The sequence below is a fragment of the Acanthopagrus latus genome, chromosome 11, assembly GCF_904848185.1.
Source record: "Acanthopagrus latus isolate v.2019 chromosome 11, fAcaLat1.1, whole genome shotgun sequence".
Taxonomy (NCBI): Eukaryota; Metazoa; Chordata; class Actinopteri; order Spariformes; family Sparidae; genus Acanthopagrus; species Acanthopagrus latus.
Genome location: NC_051049.1, coordinates 25,256,752 through 25,280,103, shown reverse-complemented (window position 1 = coordinate 25,280,103; position 23,352 = coordinate 25,256,752). Strand labels below are relative to the sequence as shown.

At 43.3% G+C, this 23,352-nt stretch overlaps 3 protein-coding genes across 3 annotated transcripts; all 3 read right to left on the bottom strand.

Annotated features, from left to right (window-relative positions):
* Window positions 1–750: 750 nt before the first annotated feature.
* LOC119029098 (trace amine-associated receptor 13c-like) lies at window positions 751–2,057 on the bottom strand. Its single transcript, XM_037115688.1, has 2 exons — window positions 1,894–2,057; window positions 751–1,555 (listed from the first exon to the last, which is right to left on the bottom strand). The coding sequence occupies exons 1-2, from the start codon at window positions 2,055–2,057 to the stop codon at window positions 751–753; spliced, it is 969 nt and encodes a 322-aa protein (XP_036971583.1).
* Window positions 2,058–8,234: 6,177 nt separating this feature from the next.
* Window positions 8,235–13,039, bottom strand: LOC119028724 (trace amine-associated receptor 13c-like). The gene is given in 5 exon segments (XM_037114980.1): window positions 8,235–8,440; window positions 8,443–9,032; window positions 9,362–9,472; window positions 11,368–11,521; window positions 13,000–13,039. Coding segments are annotated over 5 exon segments (1,101 nt in total).
* A 6,546-nt stretch (window positions 13,040–19,585) lies between these two features.
* LOC119028722 (trace amine-associated receptor 2-like) lies at window positions 19,586–23,147 on the bottom strand. Its single transcript, XM_037114979.1, has 5 exons — window positions 23,073–23,147; window positions 22,628–22,929; window positions 20,729–20,839; window positions 20,132–20,390; window positions 19,586–19,906 (listed from the first exon to the last, which is right to left on the bottom strand). The coding sequence occupies exons 1-5, from the start codon at window positions 23,145–23,147 to the stop codon at window positions 19,586–19,588; spliced, it is 1,068 nt and encodes a 355-aa protein (XP_036970874.1).
* Between the last annotated feature and the right edge of the window lie 205 nt (window positions 23,148–23,352).

The window sequence follows — 23,352 nt, the reverse complement described above, 5'->3', positions numbered from 1 at the left end:
AATGTTGTCTTTTTCTGACACAAGTCTGTAGGTCGAGGTCAATACTTCTGTTACAAAATCAACACACTGACAGGATATATTGAGGAAACTGCATGTTCAATATTTGATCAAACCAGTAGTTCACAGTATATTGCTACCAAAATAAATAAATGTACAAACATACTTTTCACCATCAATTTGACTAAAGTTTCCTTCATAAGATGGTTAACACATTTATTGCTTATCTGTACATTATCTTGGCCTCACAGGAGCCTTCTACATGACACCTCCTGTGCCTCTTAATTATGCCCATCAGACTTGTGATGAAGTATTCATTTAGCCTTTTAAATTAAAACCAATTCGCAGCAATGTTTTTACTGTCACATTTTGCTTTGAGCACTGATTATACATTCAACATGTTGTCTTTTTCAAGTCTGTGGATCAGGGCCAGTGCTTCTGTTACAATTTCAACACAATGACAGCATATGTTGAGGAAACTGGAACTTCATCATCCACACTTGCATGAAAACAGTGACTCACATCCTGAAATTGTATTTTTTCTCTCAGTTATTTAGTTCAGTATATTGCTACCAAAATAAATGAGTCTATATGTCACAACACTTTGCACACTTGAGTGTTTGACTGTCTTCAGTAAAATTGTTTATGAATGTAATGGAGTGTGCAGTTGAAAAAAACTACAACATTTCACCATCAATTCAATTAAAGTCTCCTTCATTATATGATCAAGTTAAACACATCGATTGCTTATCTCTACAGTATCTTGGCCTCACAGGAGCCTGGCTGTAGTATCTGAAGGCTGACAATGACTTTAACTGATTTTCTAAACCACGGGTAGAAAAAGGCATAGATCAGAGGATTAAATGTGGAGTTACAATAGAACAGCCAAATTTGAACTGATGAAGCCATGCTTGTTGTGTCCTGTCCTGCTATAGAAGAACTGTAGTATGGAAGGAGACAAAGTACAAACACAAGAAGGATAACACCAAGAGTTCTAGCAGCCCTCATCTCAGATCTCTTAACAGTCACAGTATTTGATCTGAGAGCTGAAATTTGAGACCGCATGACACGTGCCTGTGACACAGCCACCACAAATACTCTCATATAGAGAACTATGATGACAGTAAGAGGGCAGAAAAAGGTGACCAGCAAGTCTACTGCCCCGAAAATGTAGTTTATGACAAGAAAACACTCTTGAAGGCAGGAATTCAACAAATCTGTCTGAGACAAGTGATCTTTCAGTAACATGAAGTTGTAGGTAACTGAACAGAACCAACACAGAGACAAATAGATTTGAACTCTTCTTGGTGTTATCATGGAAGAATATCGCAGAGGGTAACAAATAGCCACATAACGATCCACTGATATGAGCACCATGCTCCCAACTGAGGCAGAGGTGAGGATGAAGCTAAAAAGGTAAAAAAGAGCACATGAAAGTTTATCCAGAAACGCACAGGATTGCATCATGATGATTTCGGGTGGCATCACTACAAGGCCCACCAACAAGTCAGACACAGCTAGAGAGAGGAGGATGAGATTGGTGGAGGTCTGGAGCTGCCTGGAGGAAGAGATAATGATTAGTGTCTCATGTTCAGTTCAAATGAGTTTACATCACAGCAGCTAGTGTGAGAATACGGACAGAATGTGGACAGTGACATTTCATTTACAGCAGCTTGAAAACCAATTTCTGCACAGTCTATATGCCAAATGAATTGCTATATCATTCAGATCCAGGAAGTCGTGATATGTTTGACAAATCTAACTTTTTCAAAAACACAGTCAACAGAGGTGTATAGAAGGTGGCATAAGAAATTAAGTTGGTGTTTGTAGCATAGAATAACACAGAACAGCATATAATAAACATTATCCATCATATTTCAAGAAAAGTGTCAGTGCCTGAAGTGGGAGATAGAGATGATGACCAACAAGTTGAGCACCACAGTGAGCACAGAGATGCAGGACAGCAGTGTTTTGATGACCATGGATCTGGGAGTAACAGGCATTGACCTGCAGGAGGTGTTGAGGGGGATACAGAGGTCAGCTGCTTTCAGTGTCTCCATGACCAGCAGAGAAAATGGATCTGAACAGAGACCTGCTGAGGTCAAACAGCCCTCTCGTGAACTTTTTCATGAGGTGATGTATTTATCTCCTTCATTTCCATCATCTTTCGTTTTGCCCCCCATCTCTCTCTCTTTCCAATTGGTATCACCTGGCGCCTGCTGCAGAGAGAGGTAGCCGCGCCCATGCACAGAAAACATAGACAGGGGAGGGGGAGACATGAGGATCAGACAGACACAGGGAAACAGATGACAAAACAAAGAGAAAGGAGGAGCTGCCCAGACAATCCGCCAGGTATTGGAAACCCCTACCCCTGCGCTGGATGTCCATAATTCTCCTGACAGTAAAGGCAGCATGACCATCAATGATCCGGGGGGTGGAGGGGCGGTGGAAGGCAGTGATGGGAATGGCAGTTGTTTTTACTGTACTGAATCTCTAGAATCCGTTCATTAAAATGATATGTTCAAATATTTGTTCACCAAATCATTAAGTGCTCTCCAACTACCTGAACTGATAAAAAGCCAAACGATCCGTCATTAAGTTCATGATTCACCCCTGAGGTTCACATTCACTTACTGAGGGATGGTGCATTCATGGACTATAGTACTCAATCATTCGCGGGAGACGCAGCGCTGCTTTGAGTGGTATACATGCATTAAAATTATTACACGGTGAAAGTGTCCTCTGTGCACGGTAAAATCACTTAATATGATGCTACACAGATGTTAGCAACACAGCGCTAATTTTAGCAGTACAGTTACTGAACGTGAATCGACTCCTCTGTCCTGAGTGAGTGAGTGAGTGAGTGAGCGACACAGCGCCACTTTCAGCACAGTACGTGAACGAGAATCATGTCCTCAGCAACAGTTTGCGAATCATGAACGAATCACAGTGCGAACGTGAATCACGTCCTCACAGTTTTCTGTATGCGGGCAAGTGAGTCCCTGTCTGCATGCTGGCTGCGTCGTTCGCCGAAGATTCACGAGTGAGTCGCAAAAGATTCTTTTGTTCGAACGACACGTTCGTGACCGACACAACACTAATGGAAGTAGGGCAGAGGTCACTGGTAGCGACTGGTTTCAGTTGGGAGACGTGGAATGTAGGATGAATCCTGAGAGGCTGAGGAAGTTTAAGGCAAATAGCAGCTGGATTAATGACACTCTCAACCTCAAATGGCCCAATGAAATGGGGAGACAATTTTCTGGATTCCATGTTAAGCAGGATGTCCCCGGTGTTGAGCCAAACCTTTTGGCCCGGCTAATACACTGGAGCAGGAGTCTGCTGTCGATCTGCCAACATTTGATTCTGTTTGTGAGTGTGCAGGAGAGCCGATTTAGATTTCCTCCAGATCCTGCAGATCCTGCGCAGGTTGTGCTCGACCAATGGCACAGCGATATCAATCTCCTGAGAGGGGAAGAGAGGAGGTAAATAGCCAAGCAAAGCCTCGAATGGTGTCATACCTGTTGCAGGTCAGGAAGTTTCGGGAGTATTCAATCCAGGCGAGATGGGAGCTCCATGAAGCTGGATTGTGGGTGCAGATACATCTCAGGGCTGTCTCCAGATTCTGATCTGCCCTTTCTGTCTGCCCACAGGACTGAGGATGATGACCGGAGGAAAGGCTGACGGAAGCTCCAAGCGCCCGGCAAAACCCTTTCCACACTTGAGAGGTAAATTGGGGACCTCTATCAGAGACGATGTCAAAGGGTATCCCATGAATCCGGAACACATGGTTGACCATCAGCTCGACGTCTCTGCAGCTGAGTGCAATTTAGGGAGAGCCACAAAATGCAAAGCCTATGAAAAACGGTCCATAATGGTGAGTATAGTGTAATTACCTTCGGACAGAGGTAATCCGGTCACAGACTCCAGAGCTATGTGAGACAATGGTCGACCAGGCACTGGCAGTGCATGAAGGAGTCCTGCTGGAGGACGATGAGTGGTCTTGCCCCGTGCGCAGATGGTACAGGCTCTGACATATTCACGGGTGTCAGCCGCAATGGATGGCCACCAGAAATGGCGTAGAAGCAGGAGCAGAGTGCAGGAGATTCCAGGATGGCAGGCAAAACATGATTGTGTCCCCATTTCAGAACCTAGGGATGAACACAAACAGGCACAAACAGATGACCTGGGGGACCCCCATCAGGATCTGGGTTATTTTGCAGAGCCGACTTAACAATGGACTCGATCTCCCAGGTCAGAGAACCCACCAAACATGACTCGGGGAGGATAGTGTCAGGGATACGTGATCTGTCAGAGTCTAGACTGAACTGTCTGGAGAGGGCGTCAGGTTAAATGTTCTTGCTACCGGGTCTGTAGGTGAGGTTGAAATTAAATCGACCAAAAAAAAAAGAGTCCAACGAGCCTGTTGGGAGTTTAACCGTTTAGCAGTCTGAATGTATGCCAGATTTTTGTGATCCATCCATTCCGTAAATGGTGGCTCTGCTCCCTCCAGCCAGTGATGCCACCCCTCCAGGGCTAGCTCGACAGCTAACAGCTCTCTGTTGCCGATGTCGTAGTTTCTCTTGGCTGGAGAAAGTTTTCTGGAAAAGAACGCGCAGAGATGAAGCTTGTTGTCTTCTTTAGCTCTCTGAGACAGGACTGCTCCTTCGCCAAGGTCCAACGCATCGACTTCTACTATGAACTGACGAGATGGGTCAGGCTGCGCCAGCATAGGGGGCTGAGTAAAAGCGCATCTTCAGTTTGCAGAACGCCTCCTCAGCTGTGAGAGACCACACAAACGGAACAGTTTCGTGAGGGGGGCTACTACCTGGCTGTAGTTCCTCATGAACCACCTGTAGAAGTTAGCGAAGCCCAAGAATCTCTGGATCTGCTTCCGTGAGTTGGGCTGTGGCCACTCCATGACTGCCTGGACCGTGACTGGATCCGGACGCACCTGTCCACCCTCAAGGATGTAACCTAGGAAGGTCACTGATGGAACATGAGATTTGCACTTCTCTTGTTTGACAAACTGTTTATTTTCCCACATCCTCTGAAGGATCTCCTGCACATGCACAATGTGCTCCTCAAGGTTTTTAGAGAAAATCAGAATATCGTTGAGATACACAAAAACTGAGTGATTCAGAAAGTCTCTTAGCACATCATTGACCAACACTTGAAAACTGCTGGGGCGTTACTTAGCCCAAACAGCATCGCCAGATATTTGAAGTGACCTAATGGGGTGTTAAAGGCAGTCTTCCATTCATCCCCATCTCTGATGCAGACTAGGTGGTAAGCGTTATATAAGTCTAGCTTGCTTGAGATGCTTGAAAATATAGTTGCGCCATGGAGAGACTTGAAAGCAGAGTTTATGAGGGGCAGAGGATATTTGTCCCTGACTGTAATATTGTTTAGACCCTGAAAGTCAATGCAGGGCTGCAGGGTCTTATCTTTTTTGGCCACAAAGAAAAAAACAGCTCCTAGTGGAGAAGAAGAGGGTAGAATGATACCTGAGTCCAGTGATTCAGAGATGTATTTCTCCATGGCTTCTAGTTCCAGGGCTGAGAGGTTATAGAGTCGACAGGTAGAGAAGAAGGCTCCAGGCAGAAGATCAGTGGTGCAGTCGTATGGTCTTTGAGGAGGTAAAGACATGGCCTTGTGTTTGCTGAAAACCTCCGCTCGGTCGTGATAGACAGACGTGCCCTGACGGTAGTCGTGACAGGCTGCTCTCTAAGGCCAGGCTGTGGCTGCTGAGTGTGTACATAGTCAATTTTTTCCTCAGTCTCCAATTCAGTGCAAGTAATGGTTGCTTCATAGTGTCGATTTATTTCAACATGAGTGCACATCTCCACCATTATTTGTTGCAACAAAAAATCATTTTCAACAAATTCAAAAAAGAAGAAATAAAATATTAAATATTATATTTGGAAAAAAATGAAAATTAAAAAGTGTTATACTCTCTAATAACATTATAATCGGAACTTAGATTTCACAAATACAACATCAGAATGCCCTTTTCTGCAATATCAAATATCAGGCAAATTACCGGTAGTGTTCACAGATATGTAATCCTTCAATATGAATAAAGAATAAGTTTTGTAATGTTCTCTGCAAGTTTGTTATTCACAGTATAACATAACTTTCTAATGATGCCATTATCTTTTTTTCTGCATAAGAATAGTTTCTAATAGTTTGACTTTGAAGTCAGTATCAGCTGATGCTAGCTGCTCATCTTCTGTAAGCTCTCCTGGAATTCTTTTCTTTTCTCTGAATCCTGTCTCAGGAAGGGCAGTCCGCCCTACCAGCCCACACTCTCTCTCCTCTTGCAACTTTTCCTTTGCCCACTTCACACACTCATCAGCTGCACACTTAGCTCCTTCAAAGTCCCTAACACACTCCCTGAGACCCTCTTCCGTCCCCTCAACCAGACGTTTAGCTGTGATGATACCATGCCCCTTGTCTGTAAGTATTTTGAGAGAAGGGATCTCTGCTTAAAAATGCAAAGGAATGTTTGTGCAGTGAGCATCGTCTCTGTCACCTTTTCCCTTCCATAGTTTTCCCTTTTTGCCCCGACTTGACAGTCTCATACCTCAAAAGGCTTTCTATGAATCCCTTTGCCTTGGCCCTCACAGTTAGCTGTTGTGTTCTGTCATCTGCAGTGGTGTGCAAAGTCATAGGCACTTTGAGAAACAAGGCTCCCTGAGGATTCCCAAAGCACCAAAACACTGTACTTAGTGCCCGATCTTTAGCCCACCACCTGGTTGGCCCTATTGGGCACAGTCGTCTGTGGTGCTTGTCCTGACTCATCTCTTCCCACTTCCGCATGCACTTGTATGACTCTCTTAAGAAAAGTGCTATATCATTAAGCAGCGAAAAGAGGGATGCACCTTCCACAACACTGCATGTTGTGTCTGCCAGTACAAGATTCAAAAGATGTGCTTAACACCATTTATGAATTTGATAGGGGGACTGCTCCAAGAGGAATGTAGGAAACCCCCAATACTGTCCCTCCATATTAGCTGCTCCGTCTGTGGAGTTGCCCACGCATGTGCCTTTATCAATATGAAGCTCCTTATAGCACCTTTTTCAGGAGCCCTGAAAAATGCTGCCCTTTAGATGACTGACACTCCACCATAGCAATCAGTCTTCCATGAATGACATCTGTTACATATCTGAGGATGTTGGAGCACTGGTCTTTGCTGCAGATATCTTGTGTGGTGTCAATTTGGACTGATAAAATGCCAGCTTATCTCACTTCCTCGGCTATTGTCTCTTTTATCAGTTGGCTGATGACTTCACAACTTTATTAGTAACATCCACAATGCGCTCCATCACCTGACGTTTCTGTTTCACTTGGTCAGCACGCAATGACATTTGGTTGCCAGTCAACAGGCTTTTCACAACTGCCTTTTCTACATTCAGAAAGTAAGCATCCAGACTATCTCTGTGTGTCTTGTGGTTCAGGGTTCTGCTGCTGAGCTGCTGCCTCTGCAATCAGTCCCTGAGTAGACTCTGCTCTCCCTTTCACATTTCCAACCAGATACACATACAAAACAATAATCTGGAAGGATTTAGCATATCTGACAAACATCTGTGAAAGGTTGCCTTGAGTTTTACTACACCCCTGATACTTTTAAATGCAGTGAATCAAAAAAATAATGAAACACTGAAACTCAAGAATTAACGGCATGTTAAATAACACAATATAGATTCCTCTGTTTTATTCGACTGGTTGGGTTGTTATTGTCTGTTGGTCTAATTTGTTCTTAATTATCTAAATAATGTGGTATTTGAAGGTAGTTTCAAATTAACAGTGGGAGGTGGTCTGAAGGGGGAAAAAGAGAAGCATGAATTATTGAACTGAAAGCACAAATAGTTTTTTCTACATGACACCTCCTGTGCCTCTTAATTATGCCAAGCAGACTTGTGATGAATTATTCATTTAGCTTTTTACATTAAAACATCCATTTTACAGCAATATTTTTAGCATCACATTTTGCTTTGAGCACTGATTATACATTCAACATGTTGTCTTTGACAAGATATGTTGAGGAAACTGGAACTACCAAAATAAATGAGTCTATATGTCACAACACGTTGCACACTTGAGTGTTTGACTGTCTTCAGTAAAAATGTTTATGAATGTAATGGAGTGTGCAGTTGAAAAAAACTACAACATTTCACTATCAATTCAATTAAAGTCTCCTTCATTATATGAAGTAAAACACATTGATTCCTTATCTCTACAGTATCTTGGCCTCACAGGAGCCTGGCTGTAGTATCTGAAGGCTGACAATGACTTTAACTGATTTTCTAAACCACGGGTAGAAAAAGGCATAGATCAGAGGATTAAATGTGGAGTTACAACTGAACAGCCAAATTTGAACTGATGAAGCCATGCTTGTTGTGTCCTGTCCTGCTATAGAAGAACTGTAGTATGGAAGGAAACAAACACAAGAAGGATAACGCCAAGAGTTCTAGCAGCCCTCATCTCAGATCTCTTAACAGTCACAGTATTTGATCTGAGAGCTGAAATTTGAGACCGCATGACACGTGCCTGTGACACAGCCACCACAAATACTCTCATATAGAGAACTATGATGACAGTAAGAGGGCAGAAAAAGGTGACCAGCAAGTCTACTGCCCCGAAAATGTAGTTTATGACAAGAAAACACTCTTGATAGCAGGAATTCAACACATCTATCTGAGACAAGTGATCTTTCAGTAACATAAAGTTGTAGGTAACTGAACAGAACCAACACAGAGACAAATAGATTTGAACTCTTCTTGGTGTTATCATGGAAGAATATCACAGAGGGTAACAAATAGCCACATAACGATCCACTGATATGACCACCATGTTCCCAACTGAGGCAGAGGTGAGGATGAAGCTAAAAAGGTAAAAGACAGCACATGAAAGTTTATCCAGAAGCGTACATGAATGCATCAAGACGATTTCAGGTGGCATCACTACAAGGCCCACCAACAAGTCAGACACAGCTAGAGAGAGGAGGATGAGATTGGTGGGGGTGTGGAGCTGCCTGGAGGAAGAGATAATGATTAGTGTCTCATGTTCAGTTCAAATGAGTTAACATCACAGCAGTTAGTGTAAGAATACAGACAGAATGTGGACAGTGACATTTCATTTACAGCAGCTTGAAAACCAATTTCTGTACAATCTACATGCCAAATAAAGTGCCATATCATTCAGACCCAACAAATCCTTATAGCTCTGACAAATCTAACTTTTTCAGACAATAGAGGTGCATAGAAGGTGGAATAAGAAATTAAGTTGGTGTTTGTAGCACAGAATAACACAGAACAGCATATAATAAACATTATCCATCATATTTCAATAAAGTGTCAGTGCCTGAAGTGGGAGATAGAGATGATGACCAACAAGTTGAGCACCACAGTGAGCACAGAGATGCAGGACAGCAGTGTTTTGATGACCATGGATCTGGGAGTAACAGGCATTGACCTGCGGGAGGTGTTGAGGGGGATACAGAGGTCAGCTGCTTTCAGTGTCTCCATGACCAGCAGAATCAGAATCAGAAAAAGCTTTATTGCCAAGTACGATTTTACACATACGAGGAATTTGTAGTGGTGATGTTGGTGCATGCATCAAATGACTATTAAGTGAAAATATAACAAATTAACAATATAAACTATTTTAAAAAAATAGAAAATATAACAAATTAACAATATAAGCTATTTTAAAAAGTAGAAAATATAACTATATAATATAAAAATATATACACAATCTGTTTTTTGGTAAAAGGAGCAGACCAGCTGGCAGTGAACAGTTACAAGAAATAATGTGCAAATGAAAATGCGCAAATGAATAGGAAGTTCAAGCTGAGCGTTAATGTAACGCATAGAGTTATGGTGCTGACAGTGTGACAGTAGAGTCAGTGGTAGAGGTGGAGTGTGAGGAGTGTCAGGGGGGATTCAGGCCTTGTTGATAAGGCTGACAGCAGATGGGAAGAAACTGTCCTTGTGGCGTGAGGTTTTGGTCCTGATGGACCGCAGCCTCCTGCCAGAGGGGAGTGTCTCAAAGAGTTTGTGACCGGGATGGGAGGGATCAGCAACAATCTTTCCTGCACGCCTCAGGGTCCTGGAGGTGTACAGGTCCTGAAGAGACCGGAGGTTGCAGCCAATCACCTTCTCTGCTGACCGAATGACACGCTGCAGCCTGCCCTTGTCCTTGGCGGTGGCAGCAGCGTACCAGATGGTGATGGAGGAGGTGAGGATGGACTCAATGATGGCTGTGTAGAAGTGCACCATCATTGTCTTTGGCAGACTGAATTTCTGCAGCTGCCGCAGGAAGTACATCCTCTGCTGTGCTTTCTTGATGAGGGAGCTAATGTTCAGCTCCCACTTGAGGTCCTGGGAGATGATTGTTCCCAGGAAGCGGAAAGACTCCACAGTGTCAATAGTGGAGTCACAGAGGGTGATGGGGGCAGGTGAGGCTGAGTTCTTCCTGTAGTCCACAACCATCTCCACTGTCTTTAGAGCATTGAGCTCTAGGCTGTTCTGGTTGCACCAGGTCACCAGGTGGTCAAACTCCCACCTGTAGGCGGACTCGTCACCATCAGAGATGAGACCAATGAGGGTGGTGTCGTCCGCAAACTTCAGGAGCTTGACGGACTGGTGACTGGAGGTGCAGCTGTTGGTGTACAGGGAGAAGAGCAGAGGAGAAAGAACACAGCCCTGGGGGGATCCGGTACTGATAGTCTGTGCATCGGAGATGTGTTTTCCCAGCTTTACACACTGTTTCCTGTCAGACAGGAAGTCAGTAATCCACTTGCAGGTGGAGTCAGGCACGTTCAGCTGGGAGAGCTTCTCCTGTAGCAGAGCTGGGATGATGGTGTTGAAAGCAGAGCTGAAGTCCACAAACAGGATCCTGGCATAGGTTCCTGTAGAGTCCAGGTGCTGGAGGATATAGTGGAGGGCCAGGTTGACAGCATCGTCTACAGACCTGTTGGCTCTGTAGGCAAACTGCAGGGGGTCCAGGAGAGGGTCGGTGATGTCCTTGAGGTGTGAGAGCACAAGGCGCTCAAAGGACTTCATGACCACAGAGGTCAGGGCGACGGGTCTGAAGTCATTAAGTCCGGTGGTCCTTGGCTTCTTGGGGACAGGGATGATGGTTGAGGTCTTGAAGCAGGCTGGCACGTGACAGGTCTCCAGTGAGGTGTTAAAAATGTCTGTGAACACTGGGGACAGCTGATCAGCACAGTGCTTCAGGGAGGATGGGGGTTCTGTCTCTTGAAGAGTTTGTTGACGTCCCTCTCATGGATGGAGAGAGTCGTCACTGAGGAGGGTGGGGAGGGGGGGCCCATTAAGGTGGGCATTGGTGGAGGTGACTGGAGTTGCAGCTGGAGCTGTTGGGAGGTGTCTTGGGGGATGGTTTCAGGACTGTCCCTTTGTCTTTCAAAGCGGCAGTAGAACTCGTTCAGGTTGTTGGCTAGGCGTCGGTCGTTAATGGAGTGGGGGGCTTTAGGCTTGTAGTTGGTGATCTGCCTGAGCCCTTTCCAGACAGATGCAGAGTCGTTAGCTGAGAACTGGTGTTGGAGCTTCTCAGAGTACTGTCTTTTAGCCTCTTTCACCGCCTTGCTAAACTTGTACTTTGCCTCTTTGAATCTGTCTTCGTCCCCACTCCTGAAGGCCTCTTCCTCTGCAAGCCTTAGCTGTCTGAGTTTGGCTGTGAACCAGGCTTTGTCATTGTTGTAACTCACCCTGGTGCGTGTTGGAACACAGCAGTCTTCACAGAAGCTGATGTATGACGTCACAGCCTCTGTGTACTCATCCAGACTGTTGGTAGCAGTCCTGAACACATCCCAGTCAGTAGAGTCCAAACACGCCTGGATATCTTCCACAGCTTCAGAGAAGGTGGTTGTTGATCTTAACAGAGACCTGCTTCTCGCAGCCCCCTGGTAAACTTTTTCATGAGGTGACATATTTATCTTCTTTTCCATCACCTTTCCTCTCTCTCTCTCTCTCTCTCTCTCTCTCTCTCTCTTTCTCTCTCTCTCCTCCCGTTGCTCCTCCCCACACACACCCCACAACAACTCTTCTCTTACATAATTCACTCTCGCACTTGATTTTTTTCTTCCCTACATCTCCCTTCCTCTATCAAGTAGATGTGTATGTACCCGCAGCCCACTAGACCCCAGGCCGATGCCGGAGACACGCGTCATCGTAGTTTGCGAGCCTCGATGCTGGAAACGCCCGTAGCTCGTGAACCTAGTAAAACTGTTGTGCACAAAATTCTGCTGTCATATATGCGAGTCTGAGAAATTGTTTGGCTTAGGATTGTTTTTATGTGAGTATGAATCTAAAAGCTCTGATCAGAGGGGCACAGATGGAAAGAGGCTAAAAAGGAACTATGCGGGACATTTGCCTTATGGTTCATTTTTACCTTAATCAAACAGCTTCAGAGTAATAGTGCTGGTTAAATAAAGGACTTGTAACTTGTTACATGGAAAACGGAGCCTCCCACCCAGTGTCCAAGCTCTCATCTCTGCAGCACCGCGACACAAATGTGCCCCGTAACCCGTAATCTCTTGTTTATGACAGATAAGACTACACAAATATACATGTTGTAATGTGTGTATGATAATCCATCTAGCCACTGATTGATTTCCCGCTGTTTGTAAACAAATGCACATGACCGAGAGGAGGGTTAGCAAAAAGGAAAAGAAACATGACTTACACAATGGACAGATTTATACACCAATTGACACAATTTATAAATCGATTAAAGTTGTATTTTGATCAACATTATGTCTCAAATTAATTATTTCATATTTTGCAGGTCAGTGCTAATTAACTAGCACAAGCTGACCTCTAATGCTAGTAAAACTAGCACTAACTTAGCATCACCGGCATGTCGTTAGCTTGCAAGCTAAAGCAGGAAGTCTGTAAGTCCAACTGGATATTATTTTCAGTAGTACAATTTTATGAAATAAATATTGGATATACACATTATTGACTGTGATGCTTCACCTGAGCTGGCAGCTCCACCCAGTACACGGCTGTTAGCCATCTTTGGCTTTGGCTTTGAGTGTTTAGAGGAATCAGGGTTCAATTATTTTCCCCTGTGACCTGCCTGTGGCCTGCGTGATGTCATTTCAACAGTTTTCTACTCGTACCAACAAACTTGAATTCGTGTTCACAGTTAAGACTTCGTAGTCGTGGAAATTAGAGTTGTATTCACAAGACTTTGCACTCACAGCTTTTAGATTCATACTCATAAAAACAGTCATAACCCAAACAATTTCTCAGACCTGCGTATATGACATTTTGTGTACAACAATTTTATTGACATACAAATGTTTAACATTCCGAATACAAATGGTTAGAATCATGCACACATCTTTTTACACTATGCAGTTGTGTTTGTGTGCTTAGTAAGTATGATGTTATCAGTATTTACCAATCCCTGTTTATCTCAGACCCCAAACCAGAATAACATATTCATATTTAAAGATCAATACCGGTCACTTAGTCGGCCAGATTTCTCAGTATCCTCCATATAATTATTTACCTAGTTATTGCTTCAACAATATCTTCTGGCCATTGTATGAATTCACATTGACAAAGATGTAAAATGTAGATAATTTTCAATAGAAGGAAATATTACCAAATAGTGTATTTTTTTCTGTTTATTATCCACAGTACAGGGACACTGTATTTGGAAGATGTTTTTCTTTATTATTCTAAATGTAATATTTCAATGCTGTGAGCACCTAAAAAGATTCATGTGGCAGGCCAAACAGTTGAATAGCCTGGCAAAGTTAGACACCACCTATTCATTAGTCCTGCGCTAGAAAATCCAGCTAACTACCATTTTAAATCCTTTTTAGCAAAAAGACCCAAATATAGGATTAAAAACAAAGACTCGAGCTGCAGCATGAAGAGGTATCAGGTGATGGTGGTTGCATCTCACCACCCCCTGACGTAGATCCATCAAGCAGGACCTTGGAGTTGAGTGGTTCCAAGGTCCATCAAGTTATTTTTGATCACTGTAACTAAAACATCACTTTATCTCTTTATTTTGCACCTTAAAAGTCCACTAAGTTCCACTTTGCTTGGTATTCAATCTTATTGTTGGAACTGCTAAGCATTTTATCTATCTATCTTGGCTCTGTGTGAACAGTGTCAGAGAATTGTCAAACCGCCGCTGTGGCGATAATGCAGCATCTCTGTGTGAAAAGGGCTTACAGGTGGCGTGTCTGTTGTCCAAAGTGACTTCCCTGGCATGTACACTATGGAGTAAGAGTAACGCATCAGCCTCATCCTGAAGCACTGGATTCTTGGTGGCAGCAGATCCAGTGCTGGCCTCCAAGTAGGCTTAAAAGGGGTTTATGGTCAGTTTCAAGAAAGAACTATTTTCCTATGAGAAAGTCTCTGAAATGTCACAGGCCCACATGAGGCCCAGGGCCTCCTTTTCTACCTCTGCATATCGTTGCTCAAGAGTGAGTGACCGTGATGTATAAGCTACAGGCCTCCAGTCTTCCTTCCACTTTTGGAGAAGAATGCCACCCAGCTCATACAATGATGCATTGGCTGTCACCTCTGTTCGGGTCATACAAATTGAGGACAGGAGGAGAAGACAGTGTTCTCTTCGTTTTGTCCATTTCAGATAGCTGGGGAATGAACTTTCCCAGCTGATTGAGCAGACCGAGAATACTCCTTCACTCAAAGACATTTTTGGGCTCTTTCATCTCCATGATGGCCTCTGTCTGTCTTGGGTCAGGGGGAATTCCCCTTAGATGTGATGATATGGCCCAAGAAGACCACCTTGCTTGTGGAGAGTTCACATTTGTCCACATTCAGTGTGATGCCTGCTTTCCCCAGCCTCTGTAGCACAGTATTGAGTTGAGCATCATGCTCTTCCTGGTCCCGCCTCCACAACAGTATTTTCATCAGTGTGGCAGACCATGCCTTTTAGCCCCTCAATGACCTCAGCCATCATGTGCTGGAAGTCTTCAGGGCTGAGGCAATACCAAAAGGAGGGTGGTTAAAATGGAAGCCCCTCGAAGGGTGTAATTAATGTGGTGTATCTGGCTGATCTCCGTCAACCCAACCACTATACTGTTACTGATTAGCTCATCATGCAACAGTCCATAATTGCAGTGCTCTACTAAGGCATACAGGGCAGTGACGAATGCATCTACAGTCTCATTTGCTTCTTGCTTGCACGTTAAATCATGCACATGCACATTCATACAAAAGAATGACTGAAATGCACCCCGCACTTTCGAGTATAGGCGTAAATCTGCGTTACTTAGCTTCAAGCCTCTCAAAGCAGCACCAGCTTCATCTCCCATACAATATATCAAGGTCTTCACCTGATTCATACCTCCCTGTTCACCATTGGAGCTTGCTGCTAAATTGCTTGCTTGGCGGAATCTCTCAAATCTAGTTGTCTGGTTTGGAAAAATCAAAGGGCTCTGCTGGGCTCCTTCCCTGCTATTCCCGCTTTTTCCCTGAATGCTCTGAGGTTTGGCCTGGCTGATTTCAACGCTTGTGGGGTGGTTGGAACTGTTGAACTTACCCTGCTCCATATTAGCAGTTGCACTGGACTCAGCCAGTGAGCCAGGGGTGTAGCTCTGTAAGCTAAGAGAGCTTCCTGAGGGTCTGGGTTTTTGCTTAGCAGCTGTTAAACTGTGCGGACAGCTCTCTCTGCTTCCCTGTTGCTCTGGGGGTAGCGAGGGCCACTGGTTGTGTGACTGAAACCATAGTCCTCGGCAAAATTGGCAAAGTGTGTGGAAGCAAACTGTGGGCCATTGTCAGTCACCAAGATTTCAGGTTCTCCAACTCTTGCAAAGATTACCTTCAGCCGCACCACAGTTGTAGATGTTGTCAGGGTTGGGAGGTTTGCTATCTCAGTGTATTGAGAGTAGTAGTCTATCATGTCATGATTCCATCATGGCAGTCCTGCCTTCTCTCCTGTGTTTTTTTGTGTTTCCCTGTCTGTATTATTCCTCCTGTGTCTCTGCCCCTGTCTGTTCTGTGTGTTCGTGCATGTGGGCCTGGCTTTCCTCCACAGCCAGTGCCAGGTGAACCCAGATTGCCGTGCTAACCTTGTAGCTTCGTGTTTGCTACGTCCCTGCCTGCTTGTGGATCTGTCTGCCAGCCACCTGCTCTCCTGTCCTAGGAATTTTCACTTTTCAATTCACATTTTTCATTGGGAGCGAGGCCAGCTTTTTCACACCGTTTAAGCACTTACTGCAGTTTTTGATCATGCTCTGCTTTGTCTTTCCATAGACAGGGATATCATCTGCATGGCACAGAGCGCCCTTTGCCCCTGCAATGATTTGGGAGATTGTCAACTGAAAATGTTAAGGTGCAGAAGAGAGAGAACAGGGAGGATCATTTTTTAATTTGGTTTGGGGACCATCACCATTCCTGCAAGCCATTCAGTCAAGTCCTCAATTTTTCTTATAACCCCATTGTTTCCATCCAGTCTAACTCTTCTTTAACTTGGTCTTTCATAGGTAATGGGACTCTGTGTGAAGCTGAGAGAGCATAAGGAACTGCTCCATCTCTCAGTTTTATCTTGTAGTTTCCCTGTAGCTTTCCAAGCCCTGAAAACACTTTTGGAAACATAGCTCTATACTGATGGCTCTTTTATTGTTTCTCCTCCTGAACTGAAGCCACCTGTTGAATCAGGTTCAACTTTATTAAAGCAGGGAGTCCCACTAGTGGCATCACTAGGTTTGCCACCACATATACATTCTGCCTTGTTTCTATACGTTCAGTTTTAATGTGTGCTCTCATGATGCCTAAAAGCTGTAATGGACAGTTATCTGGACCTTTAATCTTCTTAGGTGGTGTCATCAGCCTGCCATCATGTGCTCTAGAGTAAATGGAAGAGCTGTAACTGAGGCCCTGAGTCCAGTTTAAATGTTTCCTTCTCTCTGTTCAAGCTGATTTCTTTAACCATTCCTCTTCTCTTCCTTCTGTGTTAACTGTCCCGATGAAGGCCATGTCATTTTCGGTGTCACTCTCCACTGTAGCTTCCACTCTTTGAGATGATCTGCAGACTGCAGCGAAATGTCCCTTTTTCTTGCATTTACGACACTCTGCCTCTTTGGCTGGTTTCTATGGGTGTTGTGGCATTTTACCACATCTCTTACATTTCTCAGCATAGTGTGTCTTGTTTACAGTGTTTGGCTTGGTTGTAGACCGCTTTACCTCTGTTTGTGTTTATGGCATCCACAATATCACTGTTGCTGTTGTTTCCTTACTTTTCCCTGCTACCTAACCTGCGTTATTGTTTTTGCCACTGTCAGGTCTGGGTCAAACTGAAGCATCTGTGATAGCTTGGAGTCTCTTATCTCCACCACTATGTGGTCTCTTATCATTTCTTCCTTTAATGCACCAAATTTGCAGTGTTCTGCCAGTTTATGCACATCTGTGATAAAATTCTCTGCTGACTCACCTTGTTGTTGCTGTCTGCTATTAAACATAGCACGTTCATATATTACATTGTGCTTACCAATAAAATGTTCACCAAAGGTTTTTGTCACCTCTGCATAGGCTGCCTTCTGTTGGTGGTGTGGTCGTGTACTGAGAATGTCGTCGCTCTTGTTGGCCATTACATACAGGAGGGAGTTGACTTGGTAATTGTCTGCTTTTCCATTAAGCCCTAATGCCAGTCTAAACCTCTCAAACCATCTTATTCAATGCGGCCATGAGCTGCATTCCTCAAAATTGAAGTTACCAGGAGGTGCAATGGAGAATATTTGATCCGTCATTTCTCTGTCTCTGTCCGGGCTCGGATGTGGGTCTCTGTCAGACACACGACTAACACTGCCTGGTACCCACATTATACTCACAGTAGGTTTGCCACTTTCTGACACCATGTAGAAGGTCTGAAACCATCATAGACCATCATAGCTGGTGACCAGCAAGACCAGCATATGTTGTGTTTTGGTGCTGGTATGCATCCCAGCACCAGCATCCCATGGTAATGCTGGTATGTTGGTGCTGGTATGCTGGGATGTGTCAACAACTTATTTCATATTGCGTTATGAGGAGGAGTGACGTTGGCTGTGAAAGTCCAATACAGGACACAGAGTCAGTGAGTGTGTCACAGTACACCAAGTTTATTGAACACAAGCTTCAAACCTACAAGATTTTGGGGTCATTTGAGAGCACCCAAAACAAGCAACACTGTTGCTCCCGTTTCACTCACAAGTTGAAGTAAACAACCAACATGGGATACTGGTGACCAGCTTCATCAGCAACATCACCAGCAAGACTATGTTGGTAGGCCAGCATAATTAATGGGACCTTGCTGGTGGACCAGCTTCATCATGCTGGACCACCAGCTAAACCAGCATGAGGTTTCTGGACGGCAACACATTCACATTTTGATTTTACTTAGATTAGATTTAATGATGAGTAATTGTTTTTCCTTGTGTGAGTGAACATACACACATTCTTCTTCTACTTCTGTCAGTACTCTGCAACACAGCTCAAAGGCGCAACCTAAGGGGCATATGTGGAATCACACTGAACAACTGTACAGCCTGCAGGTCTGGTTGTGGATTTGCAGGGGCTGCCAAATGCCTTTCAGGTAGTTCGCACTGAAAGTTTGCACAAACTGTAATGGTAAAGACCACTGACTGTGAATTATGAGCAGTTGCTGAGTTGAGAAAGAAAAGGTACCTAAATATAATGTTCCTGCTTTAATTTCATACAAATTATATCTTTGTTTTTGCTAGTTGAGGGAATAAATGGCTAGAGTCTACCACATGTAATGGTTCAAAGCACTCAACAGTTTTTCAAGCACCATTTAATGCCATGCAAGAACATTAAAAATGCTCTCCAATAAACATAAAAGAGCCCCAGCACAATTCAGGGACAGAAATAAATCTGTGAAAGGTTGTCTTGTGTTGCACTAGATCCATAATATGTTTAAATGTAGTGATCCAATAAAATAATTACATTTTGAAACACAAGAATCAAAAGCATGTCAAATAATACAAAATAGATTCCTCTGTCATCTGGGGTTAATGCAGTACATAATTCTGTCTTAATTAGGTAAATAATGTGGTATTTGAAGGTACTTTGAAATTAACAGTGGGAGGTGGTCTGAAGGGGGGAAATGAGAAGCATGATTATTAAACTGAAAAAACTAATTGTTTTTTCTACATGACACCTCCTGCACCTCTTAATTATGCTCAACAGGCTTGTGATGAAAGTATTTATTTAGCTTTTTAAATTACAACAACCATTCCACAACAGTTTTAGCCTCACATTTTGCTTTGAGCACTGATTATACATTCAAAATGTTGTCATTTTCAAGTCTGTGGATCAGAGCCAATGATTCTGTTACGAAATCAACACACTAACAGGATATGTTGAGGAAATATGTTCAATATTTGATCCACACCAAGAGTGGAACTTCATCATCTTCATTGGGAAAGGTTGCATCAAAGTAAATCCTGTTTTTTGGGGGTTTTTTTGCTGTTATTTATTTAGTTCAGTATATTGCTACCAAATACATTTACAAACATACATTTCAACATCAATTTGACAAAATTGCAATGCACTGATGCACATTAATTGCTTATCTCTACAGTATCTTGGCCTCACGGGAGCCTGGCTGTAGTATCTGAAGGCTGACAATGACTTTAACTGATTTTCTAAACCACGGGTAGAAAAAGGCATAGATCAGAGGATTAAAACTGGAGTTACAATAGAACAGCCAAATTTGAACTGATGAAGTCACGCTTGTTGTGTCCTGTCCTGCTATGAAATTAGAGTATAATGGAAGGAGACAAAGTGCAAACACAAGAAGGATAACACCAAGAGTTCTAGCAGCCCTCATCTCAGATCTCTTAACAGTCACAGTATTTGATCTGAGAGCTGAAATTTGAGACCGCATGACACGTGCCTGTGACACAGCCACCACAAATACTCTCATATAGAGAACTATGATGACAGTAAGAGGGCAGAAAAAGGTGACCAGCAAGTCTACTGCCCCAAAAATGTAGTTTATGACAAGAAAACACTCTTGATAGCAGGAATTCAACACATCTATCTGTGACAAGTGATCTTTCAGTAACATAAAGTTGTAGATCACTGAACAGAACCAACACAGAGACAAATAGATTTGAACTCTTCTTGGTGTTATCATGGAAGAATATCGCAGAGGGTAACAAATAGCCACATAACGATCCACTGATATGAGCACCATGTTCCCAACTGAGGCAGAGGTGAGGATGAAGCTAAAAAGGTAAAAGACAGCACATGAAAGTTTATCCAGAAGCGTACATGAATGCATCAAGACGATTTCAGGTGGCATCACTACAAGGCCCACCAACAAGTCAGACACAGCTAGAGAGAGGAGGATGAGATTGGTGGGGGTGTGGAGCTGCCTGGAGGAAGAGATAATGATTAGTGTCTCATGTTCAGTTCAAATGAGTTTACATCACAGCAGTTAGTGTGAGAATACGGACAGAATGTGGACAGTGACATTTCATTTACAGCAGCTTGAAAACCAATTTCTGCACAATCTACATGCCAAATAAAGCACTATATCATTCAGACCCAACAAATCCTGATAGCTCTGACAAATCTAACTTTTTCAAAAACACAGACAATAGAGGTGCATAGAAGGTGGAATAAGAAATTAAGTTGATGTTTGTAGCATAGAATAACACAGAACAGCATATAATAAACATTATCCATCATATTTCAAGAAAAGTGTCAGTGCCTGAAGTGGGAGATAGAGATGATGACCAACAAGTTGAGCACCACAGTGAGCACAGAGATGCAGGACAGCAGTGTTTTGATGACCATGGATCTGAGAGTAACAGGCATTGACCTGCGGGAGGTGTTGAGGGGGATACAGAGGTCAGCTGCTTTCAGTGTCTCCATGACCAGCAGAGAAGGTGGTTGTTGATCTGAACAGAGACCTGCTGAGGTCAAACAGCCCTCTGATGAACTTCATGAGGTGACATATTTATCTTCCTCATTTCCATCATCTTTCCTTTTGCCCCCCCATCTCTCCGTCTCGCTCTCTCTCTCTCTCTCGCTCTCTCTTGCTCCTCTCCATACACTCCACAACAAGTCTTCAATTACATCATTCACTCTCACACTTGATTTTTTTCCTTCCTACATCTCCCTTCTTCTGTCAAGCTACCAATGCAATGCAACTGATTCCTGTCTCTTACACCTTGTTTTTCCTCCATATAATTATTTACCTAGTTATTGCTTCAACCTTATATTCCAGCCATTGTATGAATTCACATTGACAAATATACATATAAAATGTTGTAGGGAACTTTCATTAGAATATACTATAATTGCACAATTTTAAATTGAATAAGGCCATGTATTATGCATAAAAAGGTGGTGTGTATGCGTTTTAAACTACGTTGCCATGTCTCATCAGACAGTGTAACACTCAGGTCCAGGTCCACCCAGGCCATTCTGGCACTGTCCCACTGAGGAGGACTAATGCCCAGTGCTGTTTTGTAGATTTTAGACACCCTTCTTTTCATCGTAGGGTCCAGGTCCAGGTCCAGAATGATATCAGCAGCATTTTTTGGTGGTAAGGAGGGAAATGGGAAATGTTTCTTAGCAAAACTATGTACCTGTAAGTATCTGAAAAAGTGATTGTTGGGAAGGTTGTGATTTTTTTGTAGGGTGTGAAATGAAGCAAATGTGCCTTTGACAAAGAGATCACTAAAAAATACTAAACCATTCTTATGCCATACTTGGAAGGCAGTGGCAATATGGGATGGAGGAAACAAATGAGTGTTTGCTAGCAGGAGCAAAGAGATAGTCTGACTGAAATGAAAATGTTTCCTGTATTACATACAAATGCATTCAAAACAATGTTATTTCTTCTCAAAATGGTATTTTGTTTTCAAATGGCACACACAAACCATCAAATGAATAGACATTTAGAAGAACCAGTTGAACACTGATGTGCTCAATGTAAAACACTATGATGAATGGACAACACTTCTTCTTCATTGATCATGATGACTTAGGCCTTTTTTTGTTCAGTGTTACACTTACTACAGACAGCTCATACATGACTGTGTTGTAAAATATTTGAGAATATTGTTTTTAATACTCAGGACACACAATTACGCGGTAATATAAAAAAAAACAAAAAAAAAAACAATGTACACAGTGTACATCCCATCCAACACAATGTTCCACATACAGTGGTCTACATACAAAACAGAGGAATTTACTCAGTTACTGTAAAAAAAACAAAACAAAACAAACAAAAAAAAAAACTATGCTGCATCCTCTCTTCTGTTTCTGTCTGGCCACAGCACCTCATCCACCTCACAAGCAATGTTTTCCCTGGCCAAGCATCTGGGGAAATATCGTCTAGCATGGCGAATCCATCCATGAAGAGCATCGACTGCTATATCTCCACATGCTTCTTCCATCGCTTGCAGAAGGGGTATATGCGTTTGTGAATTGCTGTCATAAACTTTCCATCTCCAAGCAGAAAAAAAATAATCAATTGGATTGAAGGAATGGAGAATATGGAGGGAGACAGACAACTAAGAAGCGTGGGTGGGCAGTGAACCAGTTACGAACCAGAGCAACCCAGTGGAAACTTACATTGTCCCAAATTACAACGTACCTGAGCTGCTCTGGGCCGTCTATCTGATCTGGTGGAATGAGTATGTTGTGTAGGGTGTCCAGGAATGTGATCAGATGGGCGGTGATGTAGGGACCAAGAGTGGCATGGTGATGGGTGACGCCGTGGTGAGTAATGGCTGCACACATTGTGATGTTCCCTCCACGCTGCCCAGGAACTTCCACAATGGCACGCTGGCCGATGACATTCCTTCCCCTCCTTCGTCTCTTCGTGAGGTTGAATCCAGCCTCATCAATGAAGATGAACTGGTGCTCCACTGCAGCCACCTCTAGCTCAAGGACTCTCTGAAACACACGTGACAATATCAGAAATAGACATGGAGTGGTCACGATTGTGAAGCACAATCGTTATGATTACAATACTGAAATATGTATATTTTATACGGTGTTGAGAGTATACATCAATTGTGGGATTGTATAGGACTCACTTGCACATAGTTATATCGCAATTCTTTGACTCTTTCTGAATTGTGTTCAAATGGCACCCTGCAGACCTGCTTCATCCTCAGATTATTTCTGTGCAAGACACGGTCCAGTGTTGATAAGCTTACCCTATGAATATTTTGAAATATCTCATTGTTTCCTATTATTTTTCTTTGTATTTGCCGTAATGTTATGGCGTTATTTTCTAGGACCATGTTCAGGATTTCAGTTTCCTGTTTAGGGGACAGAAGATGTTCCCGACCACCTTGTGTTGGTAATCTTTCA